The sequence below is a fragment of the Canis lupus genome, chromosome 37 (assembly GCF_003254725.2).
Source record: "Canis lupus dingo isolate Sandy chromosome 37, ASM325472v2, whole genome shotgun sequence".
NCBI lineage: Eukaryota > Metazoa > Chordata > Mammalia > Carnivora > Canidae > Canis > Canis lupus.
In genome coordinates this window covers 2,162,525-2,184,625 of record NC_064279.1, presented here as the reverse complement: position 1 = coordinate 2,184,625, position 22,101 = coordinate 2,162,525, and the positions used below count along the sequence as shown (strand labels likewise).

General features: G+C 42.6%; 1 protein-coding gene across 6 annotated transcripts in view; it reads right to left on the bottom strand.

Moving 5' to 3' along the window:
* The window catches only part of MYO1B (myosin IB), a 175,829-nt gene that overhangs the window by 85,965 nt on the left and 67,763 nt on the right, over nucleotides 1-22,101 (bottom strand). For all 6 annotated transcript variants that reach the window (XM_035710833.2, XM_049106459.1, XM_049106461.1 and 3 more), the window contains one exon: nucleotides 6,792-6,886. In XM_035710833.2, the coding sequence (XP_035566726.1) occupies nucleotides 6,792-6,886 (95 nt within the window). The remainder of the gene's footprint in view (nucleotides 1-6,791; nucleotides 6,887-22,101) is intronic.

Here is a 22,101-nt window from a genome sequence, read left to right as displayed (position 1 = left end):
TTTATTAACTTGCCTTGCTACCATTTCCATTGGTCAACTTGGAAACAAACAGGAAGCTGTACTACTTCAAAGAGTTAAATTCATAAGAAAGAAATGGTTAGTGACAGAGGAGAGGGAAAATTTTCTCCCAAGACACCAGTATCCTCTTAAAGTATCTACCATAAAGAGAGGGTTCTGAACAGCTAAATATCTCACAAATTTCTGAGCAAATAGAGGTTAAGAGCCGATACCCAGAGATTCAGATCTAAAAAGGGATGGGAAACTAAATAATGAAATACTGTCTATCACTAACAAAAAACAAAACTTTTAAAGAAAAGCAGCACAAGCTACAATTATTGAAAAGGAGAGAAGCATGAGACTAAGATGCAGTAGTAGGTAGGGACTAGATCACGCAGAACCTTATGCAGCAAGTGCAATGGATGTGACATTTATTGTAGCGCAACAGAAACATTAAGATGTTTATATAAGAAATATATTGAGACAAATGAAAATGGAAAAACAATTTATCAAAACTTATGAGATGCAACTTTTAGGAGGAAAGTTTATAGTCATAAATGTATACATCAAGAATACAGAAAGATTTCAAATAAACCTAATTTTACACCTCAAGGAATCAGAAAAAGAAGAACAAATTAAGTTCAAAGTTAGCAGAAGGAGTGAAATAATAATACTCATTAGAGCAGAAATAAATGAAACAGAACTGGGAAATGACAGAAAAGATTAATAAAACTAAGAGATGATTCTTTGAAAAGGTAAACCAAAGTGACAAACCTCTAACCAAACTAACCAAGAAAAAAAAGAGAAGTAAATAAAATTATAAATGAAATAAATAAATAAATAAATAAAATTTTAAATGAAATAAATAAATAAAATTATAAATGAAAAGGGAGACATCCAATGAATACCATATAAATACAAAGAACCTTAAGAAGCTATTATGAACAATCACGTACCAATAAATTGGACAACCCAGAAGAAATAGGTAAGTTTCTAAAAACATACAAAACTGAATCATAAAAATAGAAAATGTAAAAAGATCAACAACAAATTAAGATTGAATTGATAATCAAAAACCTCTCCCAAAAGAAAAACCCAAAATCAGATGGTTTCACTGTTGAATTCTACCAAACATCTAGAGGAGTATTGACACCAATCCCTCTCACTCTTCCAAAACACTGAAAAACAGATAACACTTCCAAACTCATTTTACAAAGCCAACATAACCCTGATACCAAAGCCAGATAAGGATACTACAGGAAAACTATAGATCAATATCCCTATGAACACAGAAGCCAAGTTCTCAATAAAATACTACCAAACTGAATTCAAGAGCTTACTAAAAGGATCATATGCTGAGGTGCCTGAATGCTTCAGTCAGCTGAGCATCTGACTTTTGATTTTGGCTCAGGTCATGATCTCAGGGTCCTGGAATCAAGTTCTATGTTGGGCTCCACACTCAGTGGGAAATCTGCTTTAGGAATATCTCCCTCTCTTTCAGCCCCTCCTCTCTCTCTCTCTCTCTCTCTCACACACACACACACACTCTCTCTCTCTCTAAAAATAAATAAATAAACCTTTAAAAAAAAAGACTCATACATCATGATCAAGTGGTATCATCCTTGAGATGCAAGGATGGTTCAACATAAGCAAATCAATAAATGCGATATATCACATTAACGGAAGATAAAAATCATAGGAACATCTCAATAGATGCAAAAAGACACTTGACAAAATTACACATCCTTTCATGATAAAGACTCTCAACTATTTGGGTATAGATGGAATGACCTCAACATAGAAAAGGCCATAAATGACCAGCCCACAGCTAACGTTGTACTCAATGGTGACAGGTTGAGAGCTTTTCCTCTAAGATGAGAAAGAAGACTAGGTTGACCACTTTCACCGCTCTTATTTGACATAGTAGTGGAAGTCCTAGCCAGAGCAATTATGCAAGGAAAAGAAATAAAAGACATTGGAGTCTGAAGGAAAGAAGTCTCTGTTTATAAATGACATGATCTTATATATAGAAAACTCTAAATAAGACACCAAAAGAATTGTTAGAATCAATAAACTAATTTAGTGAAGTTTCAGGATACAAGATAAACATACAAAAATCAGTTGTACTTTTGCATACTAACAACAAAGTATCTGGAAAAGAAATAGAACAATCCTATTCACAATAGCATCAGAAACAATAAAATACTTATGAATAAATTTACCGTGGAGGTGAAAGATCTCTCCACTGAAAACATAAGATACTCATGAAAGAAAATGAAAGAAGACACAAATAAATGGAAAAATATCCAATGTTCATAGATTGAAAGAAATAAGTATTAAAATGCCCATATTACCTGAAGTAATCTATGGATTCAATGTAATCGCTATCAAAATTCCAACGGCATTTTTCACAGAAAAAGAAAAAAACAATCCTAAAATTCAAATGGAACTACAAGAGACTGCAAATAAGCAAAGCAATCTTCAGAAAGAAGAATAAACCTGGAAGCACTGCAATTCCTGATTTCAAAACACTACAAAACTACAGTAATCAAAATAGTATGGTACTTGAATAAGAACAGACACGTAGACCGAGAAACAGAATAGAGAGTCCAGAAATAAAACCATGCATATGCAGCCAACCAATATTTAACAAGGGAGCCAAGAATACTCAATGGGGATAAGACAGTCTTTTCAATAAATGGTGTTGGCAAAATTGGATACTCATATGCAAAAGAATAAAACTGAACACTATCTTATACCACTCACAAAAAGCAACTCAGAATGGATTAAAGACTTAACTATAAGACCTGAAACCATAAAAATCATAAAAGAAAACATAAGGCAAAAACTCTTTGATACTGGTCTTAGCGATGATTTCTTGGCTATGACATGCAAAGTACAAACAAACAAAAATAAATGAATGGGACTACATCAAACTACAAAGCTTCCGTAGAGTCAAATAACAAATCAATAAATGAAAACATAACCTATAAAATGCAAGAAATACTTGACAAATTATCTATCTGATAAATGGTTAATATCTAAAATATATAAGTTACTCCTAGAACTCAATAGCAATAAATAACAATAATAATCTGAAGTAAAAATAGGCAAAGGACTCGAATAGGTATTTTTCCAAATAAGATATTCAAATGGCTAACAGGTACCTGAGGATGTGCTCCCCATCACCAATCATCAGGAAAATTGCAATTCAAAACAACAGTGAGAGATCACCTCGCACTTGTTAGAATGGCTATTATCAAGAAAAGCAGAAGGTAACAAGTGCTGGAGAAAATGTGGTGAAAAGGAAAGCCTTGTCCACCATTGATGGGAATGTAAATTGGTATAACCACTATGGAGAACAGTACGGAGGTTCCCCCAAAACTCAAAAACTTCCAATGATGGGATTAGTGTCCTTATCTCATTCTCATTCATTCCCTCTCTTTTTCTCTCTCCCATGTGAGGACACAGAGAGAGGGTTTCACCAGAAGCCAGATCAGCAGGCCCCTTGATCTTGGAGGTCCCAGCCTCCAGGACTATGAAAAATAAATGTGTTGTTTAAGCCATTCAGTCTATAGTATTTTGTTAAATCGGGCTGAAATGACTAAGACAAGTAGGGACTATACAAGCTAGAGCTATGTATACAAGCTAGAGCTATACATCCTACCTGTGTTCAAAACCCCAGCTCTGCCACTTTTTTTTTTTAATTTAAGATTTTAATTTATTTATTCATGAGAGACACAGAGAGAGGCAGAGACAGGCCTGATGCAGGACTTGATCCCAGGACCCCGGGATCATGACCTGAGCCAATGGCAGACACTCAACCACTGAGCCACCCAGACGCCCCCTTCCACTTTCTCACTGAGAAGTTTGGAAAGTTGGTTAACCTTTCTGTGGCTCAATTTCCCCATAATAGAAATGAGGGAAAGAAGAACACTTAGACATATAATCTGCTAAAGCACAATGCCCAGCGCAATGTAAGTACTTCTGTAGAGTAGCTATTGTTACTACCCAGTGGCAAGGCAGTGGTTCTATGGGAGGGAACAGAATCCAAATTTGTCAAAATTCTGACAGTTTTGTCAAAACTCAGAATTTGTCAGTTTCCCAAGAGGCTATAACTATAGTCTAAAATTCATAAAAATAAATAAAAGATCCTACACTTAAGTTTAAAATAACCTTGTTGGACAATACTAGATTGAGCATATTTGACCTAACAGAAGTGGTCATACGAAAAAACCTACAGTATCGTGCTTGATGAAAAGACTGGAATGGTGTCATACGTGTGCTATATAACAGAAGTCTGGTATCCATATTAAGAGGGTATAGTCCCACCATATCCAAGACCAAACTTGAAGTATTTACTGCGTCTCTCTTCTTGCAATGTAATTTTATGAAGCGTTATTAACAAAAAGAGATCATTCCAGAGTAACAAGACTGTGATAGTGAGGGATTTGAGAATGAGATCTCATCCTCCTATTATATGCTCTTTTAGCACCTTGTGCTTTTCCGTCATTACACTTAACATTTTGCATATGAACTACGTGTACACACGCATCCATACAATGTATGTGTACGTATAGATGTAGTACACAGACTGTGTACACCTGTATGTGACACAGAGCCACTGTCTATCTCCTCCACTAGACTGCACATTTCACAGGGACAAGCCTGGTGTCTAGCTCACAGTGTATCTACTCAGTACAACACCTTTCACCTTATTAGTATTCCTATGGGTTCTCAAAAATTATTTCCTGGGGGCGCATGGGTGGTTCAGTCAGTGGAGTGGCCAATTCTTGGTTTTGGTTCGGGTCATGGTCCTGGAATGGGGCCCCGTGTCAGGCTCTGTGCTTGGTCGAAGTCAGCCTGAGGATCCTCTCCCTTTCCCTCTGTCCCTCCTCACCCCCCTCTAAAATCAATCAATCAATCTTTAAAACGTTTTATTTCCTGGATGAATGAATAAATGAATGTGCATCACATAGGAAATTTCTGAAGACAGGGTATGTTTAGCCAGAGGAAGACATGATGGAGGACTTCAAATAACTGAGTGCCTCGTAGCAAAGACAGCACACTAAGTGGGTAAGATTCCAGACTGCAAAGAGGTAAGACCACGAGGTAGAGGCAAAGTCCAACTCTAGGTAAGAATGAACTTGTGTTGGCTGAACCCGCATGGAAAATTTAGCAGTCCGCTTCCCAAAGCAGCGAGCCCTCCTCCGTCACTACAAAAGAAAGGAGTTTGGCTGTTCTATGGGAAGGACCCTACGGTAGGCGGTGTACAACCAAAATCCCTTCCATTTATGAGACTATGCTTTCTACTACTTTCCACTCTTATGTGCCAGTCGTTTCCTCTCCATTTCTGCCCACCCGGAGCCTAGAACCTACACAACCTTGCAAAGAAGGCATGTACTTACTGTGTCTCTAAAGGGCTCTAGGAAGGGAGTTGAATACACTTATCTACCTTCTTCAGCTACACTGGGGGGCAGGAAGGAGGTACTCGGAAAAGAAAGCGGAAAAAGGAAGAGGCGCAGAAGAGCCATTTCAAAGCAGACGGTAAGACTTCAAAGGCACAAATCTGGGGCATCTGGGAGGCTCAGTCAGTTAAGTGTCTGCCTTCGGCTCAGGTCATAATCCTAGAGTCCTAAGATCGAGTCCTGCATCAGGTTCCCTGCTTCTCCCTCTCTTCCCCTGACCCTGCTTGCACGTGTGTACACGTGCGCTCTCTCTCTCTCTTCTTCTCTCAAATAAATAAATAAATAAATAAATAAAATATTTGAAAAAAATAAATAAAATATTTGAAAAAAATAATAAAGGCACAAATCTTAGGAGGGGCTCATGAATAAAACATCCATTTCAGTCAGTTGACTAAAACTAAAACTATGGGCAATTTTCTTCACTTAATAATGAGAGAATCAAAGTATGCTACTTGATCACTTCATAGCCAAACAAATATAAACATTTAAATCCTATTTTGGCAAACTAGTAGAATCATCAGAGTCTTGTGTATAAAACAAGAACATTTTACAGCTGTGAAAATACCATCCCCCTCACCATCCTCGTCCTTCAGGGACTCATCAGTTCCATCAGAGAAACTCAGGTTTAACCCACCCAAGTTTGGATGCAGAGAGCACAGCTCTTCTGAATTTTTTTTTCCAGGTAGCTGGGCATCATGTGTAAGATCACCTTTTCACTTAAGAGCATCAATCATACCAACCGTTTTTATTAAACGCACAAGAAAAAAAAAAAGCACGATCTTTTCATTCATTTCGATCATTTCATTCATTTCAATGATCTTTTCATTCATTGTTTCATGGGGAGGTTGCTAGCCCGTCTAAAAATATATGGAAAAATCTCAATTCCTTGGGCTTCGAAGACTTTACTCTAGAGTGAAATTATGCATTTTTCTGGTATATACCCTCCTCACTCCTTAGCAGAGGTAAGATGTGCCTGTAGCCTCCCAAAGCCCAAACTGCCATTCATCAGAGAAGTGGTAGGGCTTCCGAGGTCTGGTGCCTCGGGAGGAAAGATAAAGGACCTTGAAGCACTCAGACTGCATGAGGGTAGATCCGGAATCCAGAACAGACTCCCATATAGACAAAGCCCTTGGATAGGGACCTGTATCTTCATGCGACAGATGGAAGTCTTTCCCAGGGGACATCTCTGGTCCTAATCAGCCTCCTGCAAAGGAGGCATCATGGTGGCCTGTGCAGCTCCCCACCTGCCCTCTCCCCTCTGCCATCACCTGTGCACCATCTACCTTCCCCAGGGGAGGAAGGAAGGTGGTCCAATGCTGGCCTTACCTGTTTTTCCTGCTCCGCTTTCTCCAGTAATGAGAATACACTGGTCTTTATCTTGATCTCTTAGGGATCTGTATGCTTCATCTGACAGGGCAAAGCTGCAGGGGATAATGGAGAGAAGTCCTTAAAATTCAGCTCGTCACCACGTTTATCAGACGTAACTAGAGGCTATTTAGAGGACACTGATATGCTTGGGATAGGAAGCTGAGACATCAGCTTTTCTTTCCTTCAAATTCTTAAAGGAAGTGCACAAGCCCATCCAACCTTACAGCCCATGTCGCCGTTTCCTGGCATTCTCTAGAAAGGTACCGACTTACTGTGCTCTGAAGACACGCTTTATTGCACGCACGTGTGATACCTAAGGTTCATTTTATTAGAATCTGGGCAATTCAGAGAACCAAGGGGAAAACGTGACACCGTATGTCCAAAAGTGGGTGACGTAGAGGTTTGCAGAACAGACATGCTGGTGTTTCCAAACAATGAGAAAAATTGTCAAACATTATAAAAATGCTATCAAATACCAAATAGCTGCTATCAGCATCTGCTTCAGCTAAATACAGAGCTGCTGCCTCCCCGGACACCAGGCGGAGCGTGGGCCCGGGCCTGGGCCGGGGGGCGGGGGGGAGGGAGCACGTCCTGGCGCTGCTGCCCCCGGGCCCCGGGCCTCGCCCCGCCCTCTGGCCGCCTGCAGCTCGCTCTGGCCGCTCGGCCCGGCACCGTGTTGAGCCCGGGAAGCCCCTCTGGGAGGCACCTGCCACGGGTCCTGGCCCAGAGGGCCTTGCGCAGACAACACGCCGGGGATGTGACGGTGGAGAGGCGTCAGGCCCGGCTCGGGAGGGCGCGGGCAGAGCAGCGGGGGGCCAGACGGACAGACAGACAGCGCCCGGCGGGCAAGGAGCCAGGACACCTGCGGGCAAGAGCGGGCCTGGGGCGGCGGCGGAAGAGCCGGCCTCCACGCACACTAGCGAGGCTCGGGGCCTCAGGCACTAAGCATCCCACATCTCGCTTTAACAGAACCTCCATGAATAAATTATTAGGGGCGCCGGGGTGGCTCAGTGGCTGAGCGTCTCCCTTCAGCTCAGGTCATGATCCCCGGGGCCTGGGGTCGAGCTCACGTCGGGCTCCCTGCTCCGGGGGGGGGCGGTGTCCTGCTCCCCCCCGCCCTTCCCTGTCTGCTCACCATCTCTTCTCACCTTCTCTCTCTCTCTCAAATACATAAAATATCTTTCAAAAAATAATTTTTTAAAGAATAAATTCTTATTAGTCCCATTTCCAGGTGACGAAACTGCAGCACGAGAGGCCAGCACGCCAAGGTCACGGCGCCGGGGTAACACGGCGGAGCCAGAGCCGACACTTCCTGCCGCCGCACCTCGGACGGGGCCGCACAGGTGCACAGGCCAGCCCGGAGGCCGGGGCGGGCTACGGAGCTGAAACGCGGCCAACCGCGGCCAACCGGACCACCGAGAGCCTTTCGGCCCGTGACTGGTCTCTCCTGAGAAAGCACGTGGTGCCACTGACACGGACAATCCACGGGGCACCTCCAATGTGCCAGGACAAGGTGACCTCATAGTCATCATTAGACTCGCTCCTTAAGACACTCGTATGAAGTAAGGGTTAGCCTCCCTAGAGAATGATCCAACTCAGCCTGAGACGGGACGTGACCTGTCCGTCCGTGATGCCCTTCCCGGGAAAGTCGTAACCTGGACCCAGAAATACTGTCACCACATTCGGCCCCTCTTGTCGCATCCCCTGAGGACTACTTGTGATCTTATCTTCTAGGTGGACTCCTGTGGGGGACCCTCGGACGGCCACCACGATGAGCCTTATTCCGTAACCATGATTTCAACAAATCCAATGCCTTGCCCGTAAGAAGTATATTCTAAATGCATGTATTGAACCAGTGTATGAATAAGAAAAAAGAGAGAAAAAATAATGGAAATATCTAGCATAGGGGATATTTTTGTGTAGCAGGTGGCTCTAGCCTATTTCCATGGCCAGTACACAGCTCTTGTTCTGCCTTCAAATCCCTCTCAGCCACTCCCTATCTAACCAGCACCTTGCTCACCCCCAAGACTACGCTCTCCTGCTCTCTGATGCCCCCAGGTGAAAACAAGCTCGCCCCCGTGTGCACCAGGGAAAGCAAGACACAGTGACCAGGAGCCAAGGCACCTGCGTAGGATTGTCTGGGCCCCAGATCCACAACCCACCACCCACCTGACCTTGAGCAAGTCACTCGCCCTGGCCGAAGGGCAGTTTCTTTGTGTACAGACTGAAGAATGGAGCCACAAACTTTAGCTAAGAAGGCTAAATAAAAGTATATAAAAGCTCTTTACATGTTATAAAGCCCTAAATGAACGTGTGCAATTTTTGTGTGTTACAATTAGGAATGCACCCATCTTCTGATCCCTCACCAGAATGTAAGCTCCTCTAGGGCACAGCCTTTCTGTCTAATTAATCCTTGTGCCATCCTGCAGTCACAAACCTAAGACACCGTCGGTACTTAGGACGGTGGACGGATGAATGAGTGAATTGTCTCCAAGCACTGACAAAGCCACTACCGGAGTGAGGCCCATAGAATGGTAATCGGGAAATTCATCACTTACGACCTGCGTGCAGGAAAGAAAAGCAGCGCTTAGGTTTCTAATTAGCCTCACGCCCTCTCCCGTTCCTCTCACCTCCAGACAACAGTGTGGAGAGGCCACTAGGGTTATCATCAGTAGCAAGAAATGCAGGAAAATACATTATGGCGGATACAAATGAACTTTTCCGAATACGTATTCACCACCTTCGTGGGTCGTTAACCTACACCTTTCCTATGCTCCGGAGACTGCCAGTTAGGTTTATATATTACACCATCAGCAGATCCCAAATGATGCAAAATTACTTCTAACATGAATAAGGACATATGATTGTGTGTGTTGAGTGTGTATGTGGACGTAACACACACACACACACACACACAGACCAGGCTTTAGGAGATCACCAAATGACCCTGCCACGGGTTTATTTCACATCAAAGCACTTAAGCTGAACGCTTAGTTTTTTCTTGTCTGTCCAGACAGAAATACTTAACTACTGTCCCCGCCCCGCCCCCCCAGTCTGGGCTCGACTCATCTAATGGAGTAAATTTTAATATAAAGGCCAAAAGGGAGAGTTATCCTTTCGTGACTCTAGACAGCCACTGATTTCAAAGTGCCATGAAAATTTACTGAAGCACTGGAAAAATTAGCTTGGACTACGGGCACACCCATCCCCAGCACAGTAGAACTGTGATCATATACTTACTTCGTGTAAACGCAGATCATGACTCATTTTTTAAAAAAATGACTAAAGGGCAGGCAATGGAGGACACAAGCCCTGCTCCCGGTCTTGTTCTTTCTGTCTCTGGCAACATCAGCACGTACCCATCACCAAGGCCAACATTTATAACTATAAACTGAAACCACATGCATGCCAGCCTTCCAAACCACTCTATAATTAAGGACCCTAAATAAATCTTTAGAAAAATTCTTACTTAAAAACACTTGTGATCCATATGCTTCACATTATTTTGTGAGCATGTCAGCATTGTTATTTACCGCACACAGAAATGAGTGGCTTATTCTAACGCGATGACGACAGCACAGGGGCAAGCACGGGTTTTAGGCAACCACATCAAGGGCGCGGTTCCATCCACTTCTGTCCTCTACTTGAGCGCTAAGAATAGAGATGGCCTGACACTTGAAAGCAAGTCTCCCCTTCATTCCCAGGTCAGCCACATGGCTGTTCCGTTCGTTGGGTGCAAACGCCCCCCAACACCAGGTAAGCTCCCTGCACATCCCCAAATGGCCATTATTTATTGCTTTTTGGTTTTAGGAGTTTGGTTTGGGGCTTATCTGTCATTTTCTGTCAGGGCGGAATGTTGGGTTGCATGTTCAAAATTATCTAGCCAGAATTTATGTTCCTCCCCCATCTCCTTTCTGTTCAAAAATGTTCATCTCCGCAGCGGTTCTGCTTTCAAAGTCATCAAAGGTGAGGGCCGGGCTTCTTTCTCCAAAACTTCAGGCTCTCTACCCTATAGTTTTCCTTTCTAAGTTCATTTCATCTACAATGCAAAGCAGGAAAGACGTCGCAGCACATACATCACCGCCACCACCTAAAGCTTATGTGCTTCCCAGCAGACTTCTATTTTTCACTCTCTCTGGATCTCCCATAAGAGTTGCTTGAGATCTTTCCCCGAAGCAGTCTAATCCATTTTGTTAGTTTGTCATCTCCGTGGGCCAAAGTTTAACAGAACAAAATTTGTCTCAGGAAACTTTTCTTGAATTTAAGTAACTGTTTCTACTGATTTCTTTCATGTCATTTTCTTAGGAACCTCTCAAAACGGTATTCCCTTTCATTCAACCCTGAATTCTAGAATAACTTTAGAATCACACTAGGGAAATTCTGCTTCTGACTTTAATCCCCTCTTAAGACAGCCAGTCTCGAAATTCTCATCTGCAACTGAGATCTACAAATCTCAACTCTTTATTCCTTTACTTCCTAGCTCTGGCTCAGCTCTAAAAACTGGGTTTTTCTGAAATTATGTAACACAAAAAAAACCACGTTTTTTTAAAGATTCCTCATCCCCATGTGTTCCACCAATTTCTAACCTCATTTGAATCTGATCAGGGGCTGAGACAGTCCACAAGAAGGACAAGGAAAAAAGGGAAGGGAACCATGCGTGGTGCACTCTACATGGAAACCATGAGGTTTGTTCATTTGTCTGCTTATTTTTGAGGAAAGGCACAATGTTGGCTCTACTTATAAAACACCATCGCCTGTATCTGTACATCAATCATCACCACATATTCTTAAGTCAGAAAATGTTCACCTACTTGAAAAGTATCACTTTGCCACGTTAGTATTATGCTTGTTACATGAGTATCATGCTCTATCACCAGACGTTCACCTCTGAAGGGAAGACTTCAGGAAAAGTAAGCCTTTGTAGTTTTATTTCAGGGAACTCTAACTTTTTATCCTGGAAAGTTTTATGGCATTATCGTCCTATGCCAGCATAAACATGGTAAATTAACACATCTCCACACTATAGTTATCCCCTCAGAGCCACATTATCGGAAAGCATTTCTCACAATTGAAGCCTCAGAGCAACAGGAGTCAGAGAACAAAAATAAGCCATTGCTCAAAATAAATATCAATGGGCAAAATGTACACTATGAAGCAAAAAAAGGAAAGAATATGAAAAACAAAGCACAGGGTTGAGGGGGAGTTGGGTGGTAAATGGACCTACATGGCTGCAACGTTCTTCTGTTTCATAATAAAGTTGTATATTATTAACTCAGTAACAGTCCTGTAAAATATATTATAATACCTGGAACAATGATTAAAATAATAACACAAGACCTACAAAATAACTAAAAAAAACAAAATGGAATTCTAAAAAAATAAGTAAATAATAAAAAAGGGGGGGGCTGGAAAAGAAGGATAAACACAGAGGGTACAAACAGAAAATAAACTGTTAAATGGTAGACCTGAATTCAACCATATTGATACTACATTAAGTATTAATGGACAAAAATACTTGAATTAAAAGGCAGAGGATGTCAGAATGGATATAAAAGCAAAATCCAACTACATGTTGCCTCTACGAACCACACTTAAAATATGAAGACATAAGGCACCTGGGTGGCTCAGAGGTTGAGCACCTGCTTTTAGTTCAGGTCATGATCCTGGAGTCCTAGGATTGCGTCCCACATCGGGCTCCCTGCTCAGGGGGGAGCCTGTTTCTCCCTCTGCCTGTGTCTCTGCTTCTCTCTCTGTGTCTCTCATGAATAAATAAATAAAATCTTTTTTAAAAATATGAAGATATAGGTAGGCTGAAAGAAAATAAGATGAGAAAAGATATACCAAGCCAAAATGATTGGTTAAAAAAAACTACATTATACTTTTTTAAAATACACTTAAACTCGAAGAGGTCCTTGGTTGCTATATAAGAAGGATGCCACGTGATGACACGGCATATGGCAGAGAGCAGGTGAGACTTAATTATCTTTAAAAATTGAGCTACAGGGACACCTGGGTGGCTCAGCAGTTAAGCATCTGCCTTTGGCTCAGGGTGTGATCCCACGGTCCAGGGATCGAGTCCCTCATCAGGCTCCCTTCATGGAGCCTGCTTCTCCCTCTGCCTGTGTCTCTGCCTCTCCCTGTGTCTCTCATGAATGAATAAATAAAATCTTTTTAAGAAGAAAAACAAAAATGAGCTACAATCATGTTAAGAATATTTTATCAAGGCTTAATTTTCTAAATTCATAGACATTTGTACATTCTAAACATGAGTAGCCACACTGCTTTCTTTTGGCCACACAATTGGAAAGGGCTTGTTCCTATTAGTTACAAAACAGAAATAATCTCATCAGGGACGAATCATTTTAAGATGACATCTGTTCTGAAGTGACAAAAGTAAAGTATCAAATAAAGCTCAGAAGTCAAGCTTTAAAATAGGGTATGACAAATAGGCACAAAAAGTTTCTTCTTCCTTTATAATTACATTGGCTTTTGAAGAATAGACTCCTACACAGTATTTTTGTGAATCTCCATAGATTTCCTGGGTCAGTCACAACGTCTACCCAGTCTTTCATTATTTCCTAATGGGTCATTCAAAAATAATTTTTAATCTTTAACAATGAAATGTAATCACTAAGTTGACAAAAATCACATTATTTGAATATCTTGATTATATAGAATGATTCACTTGTGTTACAATGTTTTAAGGAAAAGCAGAAACCTGTGTAGCTGGACAAGAACTTTTCTTAGAATTCACAAACAAAGCTATTTTCAAAAGTTCGCAAGCTAATTATGGAATATAATTCAAAACAAATAATAATGAGCACTTAAGAGGTTATCTTCTTTCAAGATTCTAGAAATTTTATTTATGGTCCTCTTGTGATGAAGAAGCTTTAGGGTATACCCACATTTTTCTGACCCTCTGCACCTCACCATTATCAAAATCACAATGCAGATCCCCATGGGTATCCCGGCCAGGGCCAGTCAGCCCAGAGTCACTTCTGGAGACTGATAACAAAGGTGGCTGAGCCCAAGGGGTGATAACTTTTCCAAAGGTGGACTGCCAAGGCCAGGTACTGGAGATATGCATTAGGAAGAGACAAGAGGTTTAGAGAGACTACATTATGCCAGGAAGGAAAAGGACTGGACTTAAGATATGAAAGCAGCAAGGAGGAAACATCTGCTTTCAGGGCCTGGAAGCTGCTCTTTGGAATTTAGCACAAATTCCTTGTGCAGCTCACGACTTCCTTCTGAAAATGGTACCCGGAGCATGAGATGCCACGGGGGAAAGCCCTCCAGTGGGGTAGCATCCTGCTTTGGGTTTGGCAAGCATCCAGAAGCAAGGAGGCTGATTCCACTTCGTCGGTGTTTGCTGCTGCAGGACCTTATCTCACAAATTAATGAAGAATGAATGGCTCCTACTATTCAAGAGTGAACCGATCCCCTAATGAGTAAAATGGAAGTGTGTGTGGAGGATAGAGAACATCCACAAGGTCAGGGTTCCCCGGAAGTTCACAGATAGCCATGAGATAAGAGGCATCGTACTCACTGCATGGGTGACAATGCTTAAGAAAATCTGTCCTCAGAAGCTTAACATCTAAAAGGAAAGACACTGAAGTCCCCCAAAATGGAGGTGGGAGAAGGTAATGAGCACATCAGCAATCTCCTAAAGACACTCAGAAAAGGAAAAAAATGACTTTTATGGAGAAAGGGATGTCATGGAAAGCTGCAAAATCTGAACTCCAGGACATATGCAAGGCCAGAAACTGGGAGGACACAGACAGCAAAGAGGAAATTATGTCACTTCCCCTGTCCAGAAATTAACAAAACACACCTGATTTAGAGGAAAGAACAAAGAGACAATTGGGCTCTTCATTCAAATTCAGTAAGCCCCTTGAGTATTTTTAGTATACCTTTTAACAAAAGAATACTAACAATCACCCAAGGCTCATAAAAATAATTACGCAGTTATAATCTATAAAAAAATAGCCTTTCCTGCCCAAGGTAAACACAATCTAAACAAATTCTCAACACAACTGTTTCTAAGCTTTTTGGAAAAATAGATTATTTCAACTAATTTCATAGTCCGTTGTTATGACTGTTTTACAGGCAACCAAATCCTGGAAAAACTTATCCGAAGAGAAATTACTCCAAAAGCCTTCCTAATTACCCTTAGACCTTCATATTTTATTCATTAAAGTAACGAGAATGACTTCCAATTCTCAGGATGGTAACCGATTTTCCAGATAGAGGTTCCTCACTGATTTATGAGCCTAAAGATGCGCCACTTTCTATGTCACTCAGTGTGTCTTTGTCTAACTTGGCACAGATTCTCTGATCTCTCGCATCAACGTTCCAAAAAGTCCAGTCTGTTCGGTGACGTGAACCCTGCAGGTTTACAGCACTCAAATGTAAACCTGTTCGTTTAGATCCGACGTCCCCCAGTGCCCGCTGTGCACCCGGGATGCATGAAGCTGCGCCCAGCCTTCCTCCCGCAGAAGCGAGAGACATAGGGATGCATGTCGACAGTAGAGGACGCTGTGCTGGGGGGCCCGCTGGGCACCAGGGACTGAAGAAGGGCAGAGAAATCTGGCTGCGGTTCTCACAGAAGGCACTGGATGGAGATGGCATCGGAATGGGAACCCCAAGTACACACTGTTTTGGTTTGTTGTTTGTTTTTTAATGCTCAGAGGAGAGGGAGGGGGCAGTCGTGGATGGTTCCCAACCTCTTCCAGCTCTGGTCTGTGCTTCCAGTATGGAGCTGTTGGGGGGGATGCTTATAAAGCACCGGGTAGGGGGATCCCTGGGTGGCTCAGCGGTTTCGTGCCTGTCTTTGACCCAGGGCACAATCCTGGGGTCCCGGGATCGAGTCCCACGTCGGGCTCCCTACATGGAGCCTGCTTCTCCCTCTGCCTGTGTCTCTGCCTCTCTCTCTCTCTATCGTAAATAAATAAAAATAAATCTTAAAAATAAATAAATAAACAAACAAATAAATAAATAAAAGCACCGGGTATGGTGTCTGGGACGAAGCAGACCCTCAATAAAGGCCGGAAAGGCCGGCTGTGGCCGAGTTTGCATGTTCATGCTATAGGACAAGGCCACAAATCAATTTACATTTTGGAAAGCGAGATCTGCCCCCATTTCATAGAGTGGATGCAAAATTCAATGAAATCAACAAATATTAGCGAGATGCCTGATAACAGACACATGCACATATATACATGCCACTGCGGATACGCAATGAAACATCTGGGTTTGCACACATTATTATGGAGAAAGGGAAGTGAATAGGTAAAAACAAATTATCATAATAAGACTCCCGGTTACTAGCTAAATACACATCATACCACAAGAGAGGAAGCATTTTGGAAATAATTGTAAGAGAATTCAATATTCATTTATTCACTAAGCATGTAGAGAAATCATGTACTATCTAACTAGATAATAATCTAGTCATGTGAGGACAAGTCATTTGGTCTATGTGGCTTACTTGAAAGCAACAACAACAAAACTTTTCCCTGAAGCATGAGGCCAACTGGTACAAGGACAAATTTTGTTTTTAATTAAAGTTTTCCTTGACTCTTTAATCCAGGTTCCCAATACCTTTCAACTCCACCTCCCTTCCTCTCCTCCTCATTATCAATTTTCTATTGCCTTAGGCAAGCTCCTCATTTCTGGCCTGAGCTTCAGTAACTCTTAAAGTGGTCTTCTATATCCAGGCAAGACATTTTCACAAGCCATCAAAATATAATGTCATTTTTATACCAATGACTCTTTCTCCATCCCTAATCCTAGCCTCAGTGCAGCCAGATTTGACGTCTTGCTTTTATGTGTTTCTGTAACAAAGCGTATCAAAGCTCGTTTCTGTAAAGTAAAATTTGTTAGAGCTCAAAGCAAGGCTCTATGATTCCTGTCTTCCAGAACTACAGTTCTATGGAGTACCCTCAAATTTTTTTTTAAAGATTTTATTTATTTATTCATGAGAAACACAAAAAGAGAGGCAGAGACACAGGCGGAAGGAGAAGCAGGCTCCCTGCAAGGAGCCTGATGCGGGACTCGATCCAGGATCCCAGGATCACTCCCTGAATCGAAGGCAGATGCTCAACCGCTGAGCCACCCAGGGGTCTCGAGTACCCTCAATTTTAAGTATCACACAGTTAAATTGTTCAGGCAACAGAGAGAAGTGTTAGGCATGTGTCTGAGGAGTTCCTAGGAGTCTGGACCGAACTAAAGTGATCCTAGTGGCCCATAGGCTCCCTTCCCTCCCACACCCACAGGGTTGATTTTTTTTTTTTTAAGATTTTATTTATTTATTCATGAGAGACAGAGAGAGAGAGAGGTAGAGACACATGCAGAGGGAGAGGCAGGCTCCATGCAGGGAGCCCAACGTAGGACTCGATCCCGGGTCTCCAGGATCATGCCCTGGGCCCAAGGCGGGCACTAAACCGCTGAGCCACCCGGGCTGCCCTTCCCCAGGGTTTTAATATGGGGTTTAAAATCTATTCAAATGAAGTTTGCAAATTCAGGACATAGACAAAATGCAGAAACCTTTCCTCTGGATTTCCATAAGGAACACAAATGAGTCCATTATTACACAGCCAAATCCTTGTCTTGATTTTTTTAAAAAACTCAGTGACTGGGGTGGCTGCGTGGCTCCGTTGGTTAAGCGTCTAACTCCTGGTTTCAGCTCAGGTCAGGATATCAGGGTCCTGGGATGGAGCCCTGCATTGGGCTCCACACTCAGCAGGGAGTCTGCTTGAGATTCTCTTCCTAGGCCCCTTCCCACTTGTGCTCTCTTTCTCTCTCTCTTTCCCTCCCTAAAATAAAGAAATCTTAAAAAACAAAACCAAAAATCCCCCAGTAATTGAAGGGGGAAATCAGAGGATGGCAAATCTATCATAGAGATAGAACCCCTCCTGGCTGACCTTCTCTCCTTACTTCCCACCCCGGTCCCCTAAAGGGCAGGCTCTGGGCTTGGGATGACTGACAGCCCTCTCTGAGAAGACCCAGGGTTGTAAACAAAGGATGACTACTCCCTGTTGGGTGTGTCTTCCAGATGGTTCTCATTCCCACTCCCTCCCTTACCCCAGTTCTGGTCCCCACCCAAGGGAAAGGACTCCATGATAAGGTAAGGAGGGCTCAAGATGCCAGGAGGTCTGTTCCGCACAGTAGTTACTGTTTTTCACATGTTGTTTTTTTTTTCTTTTAATGTTAAAATGTTTGCCTTTTTTAGATGACTTCAAAGTGGCCACATAAGAATGGGTAAACCAAAAATAACATATGCCACTCGGCCTTCAGGCTGGCTTCCCTGTACCCCTCCTCCTTCTAAAATGTGAATGGGTCCCTCCCTCCTGACAAGCTTCCCTGGCTCGCCACCACTCTGGCAGAGCACGGCCCAGCGCTTTCACAGGAAATGATGCAACAGCAATGCTTCTGGTGCAAGAAGATTCAACTTGCAGAGCTGACCCAGAGAAAGGACCCTAACACTCTGAAGGGGGTCTGCTACAGCTCCTCTCTCATTCCACCCCACAAAAGCACAGCTCCAAAGTTAACTCAAAGACAGAGCCCTCAAACATCTGCCTTCAAGGATTTAAGCCACGTCACATGTCTGCAAGGTGGCCACAAGAAAGTAGCTGCACTGACTGTCACGTGCTCAGATCGCATATTATTTGAGAGAAAGAAACACTGGGACCTGCAAGCAGGCAGTTAGTATTTATTACCAGACGTCTGCAACGGCCGGGGGCGGGGGGGGGGAGGGAGTTATCTGATAAAGACACTGTCCTTAGAGACCCAACTTTGAGAAACTAAGAATCAAGTCCTGAAACCCAAGCATGCCTATGTCAGTGCACATTCCTATCTCCACAAGAAAGGGCTCCATAGATCTAAAATACTCGAGGAAGAAAGGAAAAGAGAGATGGGTCTCTACTTTACTCTTGCTAGCTGAAATTCTTCATTTAGGTTCGTTTTAGTATTCGGCAGTTCTCTCTAGTGCTGGACTGTCTAGGTTCTATTTGGAGACACAGGCAAGTGATCATCCAAAATCTTCTGCTTTAGAAAAAAAGGCAAAGCGTGATTCTGTTTGCACTAGTAACACTCCAGATCCTTGCTAGTTCTCAAACTCAGAGGCAGAAGAAATTAGTCATTTGCAGGCTCGCTGCTAAGAATATCCTGCTCCTACCCTTCCTAGAGACCAACCTGATATGACCTCTCTTCTCCAAAAGAGTTTTGCAGGCACTTTTCTAGGTTCCCCTTGAGCAAATCATTACATTTATCCCAATTTCCTTCCTGAGTATGGTAGCCCCTGGCTACAGAGTACATACAATCCGCCAGGGCTGGCCCAGCAGCAGAGGGTGTAGGAATGAAAACGAGGCTGTCTCTGCTCTCCAGACTCTCAAGGCCAAGCCTCTCTCGCCACCATGGCCCTTTTAAGACTCACACTCATCACAGACCCCTTCTGCCCCGTGAACAAAAACAAAAAAAAAAAATAATCTCCGCCCTAGAGGAAGGCACAGAGTTAATGTGCCAAAATTTACGTTTTTGGGGACAGATTGTCCACACCAAGAAAGTCACTGGGACTTGCAGAGGAGAGGCACTCAACATTTTGGTCAGATGAGTAAACCAATAAATATTCAGAAAAACTCACACGTTAAATCTTCATAACTCAAATGGGTAAAAACGCAGCCTAAAAAACCCGTGGCAGTGGCCCTCGGCGCCTCCCTCTGCGCCTCCCTCTGCGTCTCTCTCGCCGCTGAGACCTTGGCACGCTACCGAATCCAACCAATTCGGTGATGGTCCTAGAATGATGCCCAGTGACCCTCGCGGGAGCTCTCTGAATGCCACCAGCGGGCGCAGTGGCAGAGAAGAAAATCTACAGCATTTGGAAGCGAGGTGTATCGGGAGGTCTCAGAGCTGTGAACTCAGACTCCAGGCGGGCCTCTCCGCAATCTGTATGAAAGGCCATTCGAGTAGGGAATCCCGATTCCTAAAAATATTTTATGGTTCCTAACCTTAGTGCTAAGGTCTAAAAAACAGAAAACATACAGGTACATGCACATTTGTCAGTGTTCTCCCCACGTGTGCGTACGTGAAAACCCTGCTGACTGAGAAAATGCCCGTGGCTGTTATCACTGCCCAGGCCCGAAGGCCGGGGCTATCCCTCTGCCCCATGTAGTGGCCTAATCACATCGTACACTAGTGCCAGTCTAGAGAATGTTCTGTTTATTTTGTCTTATGGCCCACATCTCTACAAAGAGGAGGGGGCTGTCTATTCAAACAAGTCTCAGTTTGCTGCATCAATTTTCATAAAATGATGCCCAACGTATTACTCAGTGGGTTTAAAATTAAGGCTCTGTCTTTCCTCGACAACACAGAGGGTGTCCTCTGGGGCTCTTGCAGAGAATACAACCTCTAAATGTCTGCAGAACGCCTTTAACTCAAAGCCCAGTTATGAGGGAACAGAAAACAAAGGGAACATAGAAAACTGTCACAGAAGAATCACCGGGAGGAGAAAGTGCAGTCTCTCTGTTCCTCGCATTCCCGGAGTCAACTCAAGCCACCGGTAAGCTAGTTGCTTGCACTGGTGGTTCTTGACCTTGGATGCACATTGGAACCACCTTGGTGCTTTGTTCCTCAAGGCCCCACACTCCACAGGCCTGGCCAGATTCTGCAGGGGTTCTCCTGAGCAGCCCAGGATGACAAGCACTGCCTTAGCCTTACGTGTCTTCACGTCCTGCCTCTCCCCCACCTACGCCGTGGGTATTACACCCTGTGAGTGGCCTATCTTAGCTTAGCTTCCACACGGCGAAGTGGTTTAAGCAGCAGCTATATAAAATTCACTACTATTTCCTGCAGGGAAATTTTGAGAGGTGTGGTAGAGAGGACATGCTTCACCTCCTAGGTCCCATAAGAGAAATTTCTTGTAGCTCTAACTGGTAAGGAGAACTTCACTTCTCTCGAGCAGCTCACGTGCTTTGATCTTATGTGCAAAAATCATTTTGTAATTGATCATATTTTCCTTTTTGTTTTGACTACTAGGAAATGAAAATAACCAAGTTCAATAACCATATAGGACAGCATGGTATTAACTTCTGTTTGGGCCTCATTTACTTTCTGTTTCCTTTTCTCTGATTTTTAAAAAGCTAGCCATTTTATAATATTGATTATAAATGATTAAGCTGTCTCTCGTTGATTTTTTTTTCTTTTTTTTTTTCTCGTTGATTTTCAATGTGGGGGGGGGGATATAATAACTAGCTCCCATTCACATTCCTCACACATTTTTGAACTATAGAAAGCCAAATAATGCAATTAATGTGACTAAAATCCATGCTAATGGTAACGGCTCTTCTTTGGGTTTTGTCTGTTTGTTTGGTGGGGAAAGATGATATATTGATGGAAGGGTAGGTAAGTAGTTAGGTAGATAGACAGGTAAATAAATCTGCTTCAAAATATATGAGCCCCCCTATAAGTATAACTAAGAAAGCCAATTTCTTGGAAATTTTTCATTTATTCACTTAAAACTCTGTTCATAAGTCTCAGTATCAAGGAAAATAAATTTTAGCAACACTTAGTCCACAGAAAGTCTGGAGGCCCTTTGCCCTGCCACATGTTATGGAAACAGGAATTCTGAATGCACGACTGTTGACATGGATTCTATATCTATTGAAATTATTTATGCATTCCTAATTTTATGCTTTAGCTCCTATTCTCTCACCCAACCACTTCAAATCTCAAGTGTTCTGCAAAAACCCAATATTCTTCTCCTTCCTTGCTAATTCCAAGAGGATTCTTGCCATATAGGCTTCTGCAGAGATGCTAAAAAGGAAACTTTTGCTTATGAAAATGTACTGTTCCATTCACTGAGATCTCCAATGTAAATAAGCCATCTATTGGCCACCAATAACTCAAAAAACAGTTAAGATGTATTTCTTGCGAGTCATCTCTAAAAAGAGAATTGGAAAATATTTGCCTTCTTTTTAATGTAAATAAGACCTCTCAATTATATCTCCAAGTTGATAGAAGGGTCTCTGTTACAAGTGCCCAGCTGACGTTGAGGCTTTGTTGACATCCACAACCCAAACACCACAAGTAATGGTACTGATAGTGCAAGTTAATCTCTGAATCTTTAGCTGTAATATTCTCAAGATACACTCAAATCTCATACTTGAATAACTTTATTATCTTCCATTCTCTGTTGTGAATATTTAAAGGGATTGTTTCCCATATTTTAAAATTATACCATTTGAAATTCCACTGAATATCCAGCGAAGGCAAA